The sequence below is a fragment of the Brienomyrus brachyistius genome, chromosome 20 (assembly GCF_023856365.1).
Source record: "Brienomyrus brachyistius isolate T26 chromosome 20, BBRACH_0.4, whole genome shotgun sequence".
Classification (NCBI taxonomy): domain Eukaryota; kingdom Metazoa; phylum Chordata; class Actinopteri; order Osteoglossiformes; family Mormyridae; genus Brienomyrus; species Brienomyrus brachyistius.
The window spans coordinates 7815559-7827472 of NC_064552.1; the positions used below are offsets into that span (position 1 = coordinate 7815559).

The 11914-nt window shown below is 39.4% G+C and overlaps 1 protein-coding gene across 2 annotated transcripts; it reads right to left on the reverse strand.

The window, feature by feature from the left end:
- Positions 1 to 3447: 3447 nt before the first annotated feature.
- On the reverse strand, positions 3448 to 10143 carry comtd1 (catechol-O-methyltransferase domain containing 1). Of its 2 annotated transcripts, none has more exons than XM_048986655.1 (7): positions 9989 to 10143; positions 7983 to 8113; positions 7424 to 7529; positions 6963 to 7081; positions 4755 to 4809; positions 4535 to 4668; positions 3448 to 4260 (listed from the first exon to the last, which is right to left on the reverse strand). In XM_048986655.1, the coding sequence occupies exons 2-7, from the start codon at positions 8085 to 8087 to the stop codon at positions 4108 to 4110; spliced, it is 672 nt and encodes a 223-aa protein (XP_048842612.1). In that variant the 5' UTR covers positions 8088 to 8113; positions 9989 to 10143; the 3' UTR covers positions 3448 to 4107. The 2 variants fall into 2 exon arrangements, with proteins under 2 accessions (XP_048842612.1, XP_048842611.1); XM_048986654.1 differs by lacking the exon at positions 9989 to 10143 and adding an exon at positions 9269 to 9814.
- Positions 10144 to 11914: the final 1771 nt, after the last annotated feature.

Sequence of the window (11914 nt, forward strand, 5' to 3'; positions counted from 1 at the left end):
ATTGAATTCTGTACAACAACTGACAAAAGAACTAAACCCTTTTAGTGCATTTATGTATGTATTTGTTTTGCTTTTTAAAAGAACTTTTTCTTAAATGCAACAATAAATATGTCAAATTTACTGAAAAAAAGGTATACATATATCTTAAAGCATCAATTAAAATGGCATTTACTCTCTGTGTTCTTGAACATTTATAGGAGGCATAAAAAAAAAGTTCTGACAGGATTATGTGTCCTGGATGAGGTAGGAATGCTGTGTGCATGTTCATGTGTGTGTAAGTGAAGGTGAGTGAGAGTGTGTGTTTAAGTGTGTTAGAGAATGGGTGTGTGTGTAAACCTTTAAAGGAGCATACAGTATGTGGCGGTTGAATAATTCAGTGTCTCAGAGTTTCACTGGCCTAAGGCTGTTGGGGGAGGGGGGATGGGTAACTTTTTGTGTTATATTTATAATATATTATTTATATTATAATTATGTAATTATTCATATTAATCTTAATCTGCAGGATATTATTATTAAAGCCTTGAAATAGATCTAGTTGGGTACACCCCATGCTCCCCGTTAGATGCACCCCTGCATGCTGCAGGTATCACTGCGACAAAGTGTGACGGCTGCTGTCAGCCTGCTACAGGTTGCCATATTTAAATATTGTGTCAGACTAAGCTAACAGTTTATCTACATACAAATAGCTTCTTTTTTAACTTGTACAGCTTTACTGTAGCTTTGCTGCTGTGGAAGACAAACGGCGGTGGATGGGAAAACATTGCTTTTCTTTCAGCTTGTTGAACAGCTGGTTTGATTAAGGACTCTCGTCAGCTCTTTACCAGTAAAGGTTTAGTAGTGATTACAAGCACTGCTACTGTTTTACGTCACTCCACGTGAGTTCACCATCTCTGTAACGGAACCGTCTCTTTGCTGTTAGTGTATAGACAGGCTCCAGCTCCATGTTAATTAAACTACGACAGCATCATTTTCACTGCTGTAGTGTTATCGGTGTTTTTGTTGAGGAAAAATAGGGGCTGCTTGGGCTGAATCTTGTTGTACTTTTTTTATTCACACATATGCCCATAAATTCGTTTCTATCGCAGGTTTGTTTTAGCCACAGATGTGAGTGAAGCGCTCGCGCTTACTGGTTCCGCTCTGTGGACTGGATGCATAGACTGGGTGCTTTCTGTTGAGATGTTGAATCATTAATGTTGTGCTATTGTGGTAAGCTAATTTGGATTTACAATGGACACACTCTACGGTATTTTCGCTTTTCTTTTGTGTGAAATGGTCCCAAAAAGACATTTCACGTCTTTTTCTCTGACTTCCCACGCTATTTTCCCTGTCTTCCTCATTGCGCCATCAAATCAAACCTGATACACGTAATGCAGCGTAAGCACACTGTGCGACAGTAATAATCCTCCGAGTGAAACACGCTGATCACTAAGCAGTACATAGTCGTGTGGATTACACGAAGCATCGAAGCAAAGAATTTGCATCGAGGATTGTTTGTAATCCTTGCAGCCCTAATGGAAATAATATTCTGAGTGTTAACCAACATGCATTTAGGAGCGGTAGATCCTGTTTAACGAATTTACGTGAGTTCTTTGAGGAAACTACAAGAGAAATTGATCACAAAAAGGCCTACGACGTAATCTACTTAGATTTGAAGTTGTCTCCGACAAACGGCTCTTGCTTAAGATCGAAGCCGCAAGGATTTTAGGAACTGTAGCAGCTTGGATCAAAAATTGGTTAACTGACAGGAAGCAGCGAGTAGTTATTGGAGGCACAATGTGACAGTGGGCAGGGTTCAATTGTAGGACCATTATTGTTCCTAATTTACATTAATGATATTGACACCAATACATACAGTAAACTGGATAAATTTTGCTGGTAAAATTTGCAGACAACACCAAGGTGGGTGGTGTAGCAGATTCTGATCTAGCAGCAGAGAGGCTACAATGGGATCTGAATTTAATTAGTGACTGGGCTGATACCTGGCAGATGAAATTTAACATAGATAAATGTAAAGTAATCCATGCAGGAAGAAGTAATATAAAGTACAGATGTTTTATGGGTTCCACTGAAATAAGAATAGCTTATTACGATAAAGATCTCAGTGTGTATGTTGATGCTTCCATGTCCCACTCTTGCCAGTCTGGGGAAACATTAAAAAAGACCAATAGAATGTTGGGTTACACCTCTAGGTGTGTGGAGTTTAAGACAAGGGAGGTGATGCTACGATTATATAATTCTTTCGTAAGACCCCACCTAGAATATTGTGTGCAGGTTTGGTAACCTTATCGTAAGAAGGACATTGCTGCCTTGGAAAAGGTTCAACGTAGGGCGATGAGAATGATTCCTGGTCTTAGAGGAATGTCTTATGAGGAGAGGTTAGCTGAGCTGAATCTGTTTAGCTTCAAGCAAAGGGCATGATCCAGGTATATAAGATTCTAACAGGTCTGGTTGCTGTTCAGCCAAATGGCTATTTCAATATTAGTTTAAATACTAGAACTTGTGGCTATAAGTGGAAACTAGTGGGAGAACATTTTAAAATGTATTTGAGGAAGCACTTCTTTAAACAGCGTGTAGTTAGAGTATGGAATACTTTTCATGTTAGTGTAGTGCAAGCTAAGACCTTAGGTTCGCTTAAATCAGAGCTAGATAAGATTTTAACAACTCTGAGCTATTAGTTAAGTTCTTCCCAAGTGAGCTTGATTGGCCAAATGGCCTCCTCTCGTTTGTAAATTTCTTTTGTTCTTATGAATGCCACTGTCAAGGGAAGTGAACCTCTCGACGAGGTTGACATTGTGCAGGGTCTCACATTTTTTATTAACATTTCAACAAGAAATCAAGAAATGTCTTCCATCCATCCATTTTCCAAACCGCTTTATCCTACTGGGTCGCAGGGAGTCCGGAGCCTATCCCGGAAGCAATGGGCACGAGGCAGGGAACAACCCAGGATGGGCGGCCAGCCCATCGCAGGGCACACTCACACACGTTTCACTCACACATGCACACCTACGGGCAATTTAGCAACTCCAATTTGCCTCAGCATGTTTTTGGACTGTGGGAGGAAACCGGGGGAAACTCCATGACGACATGGGGAGAATATGCAAACTCCGCACACATGTGACCCAGGCGGAGATTCGAACCCGGGTCCCAGAGGTATGAGGCAACAGTGCTAGCTACTGCGCCCCGCAAGAAATGTCTTTGCCAGTTAAAATCAAAAAATGCATTTAACAGGAAAATAATATGCTATGAAAGCTACAGGTGCCATCGTTCAAAGATTTCATGGTATACGGTACGTGTGGACGCTCCAGTGTAGGGTGGAAAAAAGAAACATGTTTGTGTTTGTTACTCTGATAGACAGCTTATTGTGGGCGTAAATGTTATCAGTTTAAATGTTATGCAAGTTATCATTTTTTACTTGAGGGAATGGGGAAAATTGTAGTAACAACAAACTTGGATGTTGCCATGCTTTATTTTCAAAATACATGTGAAAATGTAGCATTTATTTAAACCTACTGTCTATAAAGTGACTAAAGATAAGCATTACGTTACACCTGAAAACCCTGTGCAGATCTCGTGTTTTGTTGCTTTGTAAACTAGGTAGTGATTACTAAAGTACCTACATTGGCCTCAAAACCTAATTCACTTCTGCAATGCATCTCAGCACAGTAAATCATACATTTTTAAGTATAATATGCTGTTGTGTCTCCCGTTTATCCTTTTCATCAGCTCATTCTTCGTTGTTTTTATTCTGCTTTGATGGGTGGAGTCTCAGATGTTTTAGTGTTCAGATGTTGGAGTGGTTGTTTTCCTTGTCTTTCCTAAGGTTAAACTGATTTAGAGCGGAGTAACAGGCTATTATTTGACATAACATTTAATTTGGTGTTGACTGGTGAAGTGTTATTTGAGTTCACTTTTAAGGTATGCATTACATAGTGCTGCAACAATGCCTGGGAATAATTAGCAATGGGAGAAATATGTGAAGACAAAAAACACACACATTCCTTGATTCCTCAGACATCGTTAACTTAATTTATAGTTCTGCCCAATGGGATGTTAAAGGTAAATTCTATGCAGTCTGATCGCTATACTCTTCAGTGTTTACTCTTCTGGTTATATTTTAAAAGCCAGCGTCACTCCATCTCCTATAGTCAGCATGCTCAAATTGACTCGGGTATCTCTGTATATCTTCTTATTAAGCTTGTCAATCGCTTGTGTGTTCATGTCATCCTGAGCTGGGTTGATAACCTTCCCACTCCACAGAACCTGAAAGACAGGGTCGAGGAAAAATGATTTATAATTGTAGCAGAGCAACTGTTGTGTGCAAATTTATAAAGCTGAGCATTAACATCAGTTCAAAGAAATCGCAAAGGCAGTGTAATCAATCTGTAGATTTACTAGTATAAGCGAAGGAATCATTTGTTTGAAAACTAGAGCTGTGTTTTATTGCCATGGAAAAGAGTCACAAAACTATTTAAAGTAGCATTTCATGAAACGCCTTTAGTCAGTGTGCTCATGATGGTGCTGGTCGTATACTCACATTATCAATTGCTATAATCCCTCCTTTCCGCACAAGTTGAAGGGATCTTTCGTAATAGTTGTCATAATTTACTTTGTCAGCGTCGATAAAGGCGAAGTCAAAGGTTTCAGCTTCGCCAGCCGCTAGGAGATCATCTGACAGTAGATAGACGGAGCGTGAGGTTTTGGTGGTATATCATGCAGGAATTCATGTGGAATAGTTTGATTAGTAGACAAATTACCGAGTGTATTCAGGGCTGGCTGTATGCGGAGATCGATTTTGTGCTGAACTCCAGCCTACAAAAAAAGGAAAGGTGGGTTACTTATGATGTTCTGGAGATTTGGTGACAATTGCCTAACGTCATGCTTTTGGGTGTTCTGTGCACCCAGAATGCACCTTGAGAACTAATGAGATTTAATGTGATGGAACTGATAAGTTTCTGGTGGAGAATGTCAGCCAAATCCGTTTTATAAATATTCAGATCATGCCCAGCTAGAGTATCTCTAAACTTTTCTGTATATTCATGGTGCAGGGGGCTGTGGTCACTTTACCTGTTAGTCAGGGGTGGGGAACCAGTTCCATGGAGGACTGGTGTGGATGCGGGTTTTTGGGATGACATCTCAGTCTGCCAGTAATAAAACAGTGGTTCTCAACTTCAGTCCTGGGGAGTCACTGTTATGGAGAGTCCGTCCCAAAAACCCGCACCCATACCGGGCCTCCATGGAACTGGTTCCCCACCCCTGCCTTCAGTTCAAACTAAGTAATGATGCTGCCTATAATATTTAAAAACTGAGAAGGAACCTCATGTGAGAAAAGCTGGATATTACACCTTCAGTTACTTTCAATGACCTGAATGTTTTCATAATTTTTTAAAATTACTGACCATGTCTTGCACATCTTTGTGGTACTGCTTGGACTTTTAGTAATTCAGCCTCTTTTTGTAGTACATCACGTCTGCGATAGATGTATCTTGTACTGGTAATCATCACTAGTTGAGATGAGCCATTTCAGTAGCTATGCTAACATGTCTAATGATATCCAAACAACGTCGACTGTACCAATTGCACAAATCACTCAAGGTACTTAACAATTGACTGGTGTGCTTGTGTAGGCTGTCCAGTGCTGTTCATATAATACACAGTCAGGAATGTGGCACTTGGGCTACTTAAGAGTCATTTTAAAAATACTGATTTGATGTTTATTTTCCGCTGCTTTTCCTTTTGAATCAAATACAAAAGGAAACTCTCCGCAGTTTTTGTTATCTTGTCACGTGTTCCATGCAGTTTTTGTTTGAATGTTTTAAGTGCCTGGAGAAATAGGACACAAAGTAATTTAAAACTAAATAAAATATACGCTGAGGTGTGTTTTTTTTTCCATGAATGGCTACGTTTATAAAGCTAGTCATATAGTTAGAGACAAACTGAACAAGCACATGTAATTTAATATGTCATATTACATATTAACAACAAATCTATCATCTGTCTAGTTTACTTTAAACATAAAACTACTATAAATTATTTACATAATTGCATGTAATTAAAGGTATGAATCTGCTTGTATTAATTATGATTTAACTGACTAAAGCCTAAGGCTGCAATAAAAAAATCTGCTTAAGGATAAGTTTCGTTTATCCTGCATTTGATCTAATTGCTCTGTAAAAGAAATTATGGCAGCAATTAATGTGCTTTTTATGGGTCAAATGAGGTTGCCATGATGGAACAAAATCTCAGTTTTGAACGATAAATTCTGAGTGGAACAAATATAAATATCAGAATCTGGAACCTGTACTGACGTGGAGATCTGGGATAGACTATCTTGCAGCTTTTCCGTAATGCATTTTTGAATGGAGTTTACTGATTTTACAGCACACATTCACTTGCACAGGATTTTACAGTCTACATTAAATACACCACTCTTTTATAAATTGAATAGAGAAGGCAAGAATACGTTAATTTTATTATTGTGTGTTGCATGTGGGTTTTCTTCTAAGTTGCAAAATAATTGTCAGTGAAGACAGGACTATTAGCAGGGCACTTGTTTAGTTAATTTTTAATAGCACTTAGACTATGAGAGATCCTGGGCATGAACTGAAGCATGATGCTTACCACTGTTAACATGCATAATGCAAGAGTTTACTTTGTTACCTGGATGGCAACTTTTATTCTCCCCTCAGCGCTTTATAAAGGGAAATTGACACCAGCGCATTTGTTACTGGAGAAAAAGCAGTAGTATAAGAGAAATGCTCAGAGAATGCTGTTACAATGCCTCGCACTCAGAATCTGTTAAAATAGCTGAAAAGCGAAATGCACTTTGGCTGTGAATGTCCAGTATAAACTTCAACTTATACTGACCCTGTTTTTGGCCAGAATATACATTCATTACAGACTGGATATTAGACTTTCGCAGCATTACATCAGAAAAGGCAACTTGCAAACTAAGGTCATTTTACCTCTTCCCAGAAGGGCTTTCCCACATCAGTATACTTTTCCTCTACATCACATGCCACAACCCGGCCATCTTCGGGCAAAGCCAGTGCCAGACTAAGTGCATTGTATCCAGTGTACACACCTGGGGGTGGAAGGGCATTGGGGTGGTGTTAGAAATCTCATTGACACAGGCCTGGTGCTCCAGTTTCTGTTTAATAAATGCCAGCAGTATGCTGCTGATGGCATGCATTAATATGCCGAATCATATTTAGAATCTCATTCTCTCTGTATACTGCGTAGTACTTCATTCTTCTGACTACATAGAGATCTCCAGTAATGTAAGCAATGCCCATTTAGTTCTGTTTAATATTGCTGGCATGACAGATGGAAGTTTGGCTCGTGATTAAAAGACTGAGTGGTTTTCCCAGATTCCGTTAGACAGGGTTTATTTAACCATAAAATAAGCTGAACTTTCTGTACATACCTATCTCGATGGCTTTTTTGGCCTTGATCAGCTTTGCTAGGTTGGCCATCAGCTGAGCCTGCTCGCATGCAACCATCATATAGTTATAGGGATCTTCAAGTGTCTTCTACATAGTGTAGGAAAAAGATGCATCATTTTTACTAAGGTGGGTTAAAACGGAATCTTACACATTTTAAAAAACGGTTGAACTACACCACTCAACTACAGTAATATAGAACTATATTACTAAATACCTATTAGATTTTTGGCTATGAGATTAAACCTCAACAAATGCATTATCTGGCAGAACCTTTTATCCATCCATCCATCCATCCATCCATCCATCCATCCACCCACCCACCCACCTCTTATCCTGACCATACCAAGCTAAGTGTAGTGCTGAAATATTGCCATCTAGTGGCTAAACTGTACGTTTTCCTTTACTCATAAAAATTTCTTAAAACCACTTTTAAAAGCTATTTCATTAGATCAATATAGCTGGCATTTCATTCATTCATTTGTCCGTATACCGTGTGTCCTATACTAATATTTTCTAATATTTGAAAATGTCATTTATTACCTGTCGGAGCTTTGTCAAAGCTGGGTGTTCTCGCAAAGAATGATTCAACACGTACAACATCAATGGGTTGTCTTTAGCTCCACTGTGGCTTTTAAAAAGGTCCATTCTGGAAGAGACAGTTCTGGTTTTCCCTATAGAGAAGATAGTGGATAACAGAGGTGGAGATTTCAGGTACAGAAAGTTCAAATCCAGACCAGGATTTTATTTCAACCAACCAGTTGAGCATAAAGAGTCAGTCACAGAGCACACAAACAGGTTGGTTGAAACAAAATCCTGGACTGGACTTTTAGTCTCTGGACCTGAAATCTCCACCTCTGGTGGATAATATTACCATGTGCTTTCTCAATATATAATGTGCGATACATGTCATACAGCCAAAGCCACAAAGCAAAAGACATACAGCAGTATTAGGTAGGGTTTCGGACTTTGCTCTAGTGTAATTTTATCTAGACTTACTGATTGATAATGATGAGAACCCTTTATTGCTGTTGCAATACACCATGTCACTAGTCACAAGTACCAGCGAAAAAACTGGCCATCGACCCGCTCACAAAAGTTACGTAGTAGTTGTTGTAAGTTGCCAGGTTGGGCCTTCAAGTCAATGCCTTGAACTCTCATGTTCCTCAAATCATTACCAAACAATTATTACAGTGTAGTAGGGCACATTATCCTTCTGATGGGAGCTATTGCCTTTGGGCAAATACTGTTGCCATGAAGGGGTGTGCCGTGTTTCCCTCTTCCACCACACCAACTTTAAGAACAGACTATTCACTTGCCTGTTTGACAGGCGCCATTGTAACGAGATAATGAATGTCATTCACTTCACCTATTGGTGGTTTTAATTTTAAGGCTGTTTGTTATAATTATTAGAAAGGTTAAGGAGTAATTTAAAAATCTGACCAAACATGTGTAATACTGAGGTGTTTTAAAAGAAATAAGTTTATAAAGCCATTCATATTGTTAGAAACTGCACCCGCTTAACATTATGCACATGTCACATGCACATTATGCACATACAAAACTGGTGAAGTAGTAATATGGTGAAAATACTTGTGTAAAGATATATTATGTGAATTATATAATAGCACAGTGTGATTTTGTTTTATCTTAAAAATAACAGTGTAATGTGTCTGGTTGTGCAATTCTATATAGTACCTTGTCTTTTAAATGAAATGTATACTTCAAACGGAAAGGATCACGTTTTTGATTGGATGAGGTGGACTTGTCCGAGCATAGTCCAATTTATTTATCAGAATTTTAGAGTAAATCAACTCGGATGACCTTACCTATGTAGTACCCAGTCACAAGAGCAACACCGAGTATGGCAGTACCAGCCATAGCTTCTCTTGGTACATTGTGAACCGACATTGTGAAAAAGACCCTTAGTAGTATTCTGGAAGTTATATCGTTTCCGGCGGCTTCGACATTTCAATGGGACACTACCGAAAAACCTGGAATATTTGTCTCCAGGAAAAGATGATACACAGGAACAATATAATACCATGGCGCCTATATTGTATCATATACGATCTTTGTCACATGACCTCTTGTGTGTTCCGGGTAAATACATCCGTGAGTTCCTAATCTAATATGTACTCAGAAAGTAATTTAGCGAATAATACGAATCAAACACGTCTGTTATGTTTTAAAGTAAGTAATTCCGCGAAGCGATTTGCTAGGCTTTTAGCGCTTAACACTTCTGTTAACACACACGATATGACGTATATGGCTCTACAGTATTTAAAAAGCGTAGTAAATCGAGTTTTGCTTCATGCTTGATGTACAAACTGAATTAGACATTTTGTCGTTTGAATATGGAAATACTATCCCATATCCAGGTTTAATATTAATAAATCGATATTATTAAAAGTGGGTATGGGATAATCCCTGCACATTCTACAACCAAATTAAACCCCATATCGCTATATTTCCTCAGGCACTCCAGACTTTTTTCCACTGTACTATAATGACAGTTGCCAAGATAAGCAGTACAATTTCATACTCACACGCTAACCTTACAGGCTCAGATCGAGGTGCTGTCCTATAGAAGGTTATCGACTGTAAACAAACCTCTTCCTCCTCGGTTTAAAATGGCTTCTAAATGGGAGGTGACACCCAGAGTTGCTTAACCCATAAATCCAGTTTCCCCTGTATACCAGCTAAATAGTGAGTTTAGTAACCAAGGCCGTAATTGCAATATATATGATGGGGGGGTCATAGTAGACCTACAGCCGTATTATTCACATTTATTATCAAATATTCCGTTACTCTTAAAGCTGAAATACCGTCAAAGCCTTTCATTTATCAGTTTGGCCATTTCTAAAGCTAGGACTGTATGTGTAAGTCGGGTAGAATATTTTGTGGACGATTAGTTAGGTCGAAGTACAGTACCTTATAGGGATGAATGATTTATCGATTCTATATCGAAATGACAAAAAACGCTTTGTGATGAGAACTTTGCAAAGCAAGTACATTTTAATGCCTTACTCCACCTACCTTCTGGATTATTGCAAATTCCATGGCACTGAAGTGTTTAAGTAATTTCTCTAAAGAGTAACTAAGAAACTCCATAGAGTCTTTCTGAATGTATCATAAATAGTGAGTGAAAAAGATCCAGACATTTAATGACTTCTTAGGCACAGCCATCAGTAGTGTGTCTGTCTGCGGGGAGAATGCTGACGTTGTCGATAGATTCACAGCAGCTACCTCAGCAGGGACATTCATGCCTCTGGTGACTCTTCCTATGAAGTCTGTAGACGGATGGGAAGAGCGTGGAGGGTCATGAGGTCACTGGAAAGGGGGGTGTGGCGCTTGCTCCCGATATCTTTGAAAGAGGATGAAGGTCCAGGTCTTTAGAGTCCTGGTGCTCCCTGTCTTGCTGTATGGCTGTGAGACATGGATGCTATCCGGTGAGCTGAGACGAAGACTGGACTCCTTCGGTACTGTGTCTCTTCGGAGAATCCTTGGGTACCGCTGGTTTGTCTTCGTGTCGAATGAGTGGTTCCTAGAGGAGTCCCGAATGAGGCACAATACCTGCATTGTGAGGGAGCCTCAGTTACGGCACTATGGCCATGTGGCGTGTTTCCCTGAAGGTGATCTGGCTCGCAGGATCCTCACTGCTGAGGACCCAAGTTGCTGGGCCAGGCCAAGGGGACGCCCACATAACACCTGGCTCAGCAGATGGATGGCCGTTTCCGGAGGGTGGGACTGGACCATGTGTCTGCCTGGGGCATCGCCGTCTGGGATCCTTTAGAGTTTCGCTGTGGTGGGTGTAGCAACGTGCTGCATCAGCCCATGCTCTCCAACCTGACCTGACCTGACATGGGCAGTAGAGCTGCATCCTATTTTTCTTCCATTTTCTTTATTGTTAGCTATTCACTTTCGTCAATGTAGTTCTGGAACCCAAAATCAACATACCATATGAGAAGTTAAATTACCATTAATTATTAATTACAATTAAATTAAATAACCATTTTAAGGGTGAATAATAGTGTAAGGCTATAATAATTTTCTCAGCTGAAATACAAAAAGTAAATGAGGATGTAAATAAGGTTGGATTTGTGATCTCGCTATACAATTGGATTAAATTTTTACATTTTAAACACACAATGTGCTGTTCCTTAATGTAACTATGAACTCTCAAAACAGCACCTTTTGAAGGTTCTCTTTGATGCACTTAGCCCAGGTTTTGGTAAGAGTTCTGAAGCTGTGGTTGCTTCCTTCAGTGAGTCAGCCATGAGGTCATTCATTCTTTTTGGTTTTAGCTGTGTCTTACCATTCAATACGTCCTATGCTTAGAATATTTTTATTGTCCTGGTACTGCATGGAAATTTCTCATTTGTGTTAGTAGGAATAATCTTTGCTTGAAGTCCTTCTTTCTTATCTTTGACAATTTCATATTTGTGCTTTGCAAAATGAGCTTCGTAATTCTT

Coding starts and splice junctions, on each gene's coding strand:
- comtd1 (XM_048986654.1), bottom strand. CDS start 9,350: ATGTCGGTTCACAATGTACCAAGAGAAGCTATGGCTGGTACTGCCATA. Junction 7,530..7,982: donor CTTTGACAAAGCTCCGACAG/GTAATAAATGAC, acceptor TACACTATGTAG/AAGACACTTGAAGATCCCTA. Junction 4,669..4,754: donor GCCAGCCCTGAATACACTCG/GTAATTTGTCTA, acceptor ATCTACTGTCAG/ATGATCTCCTAGCGGCTGGC.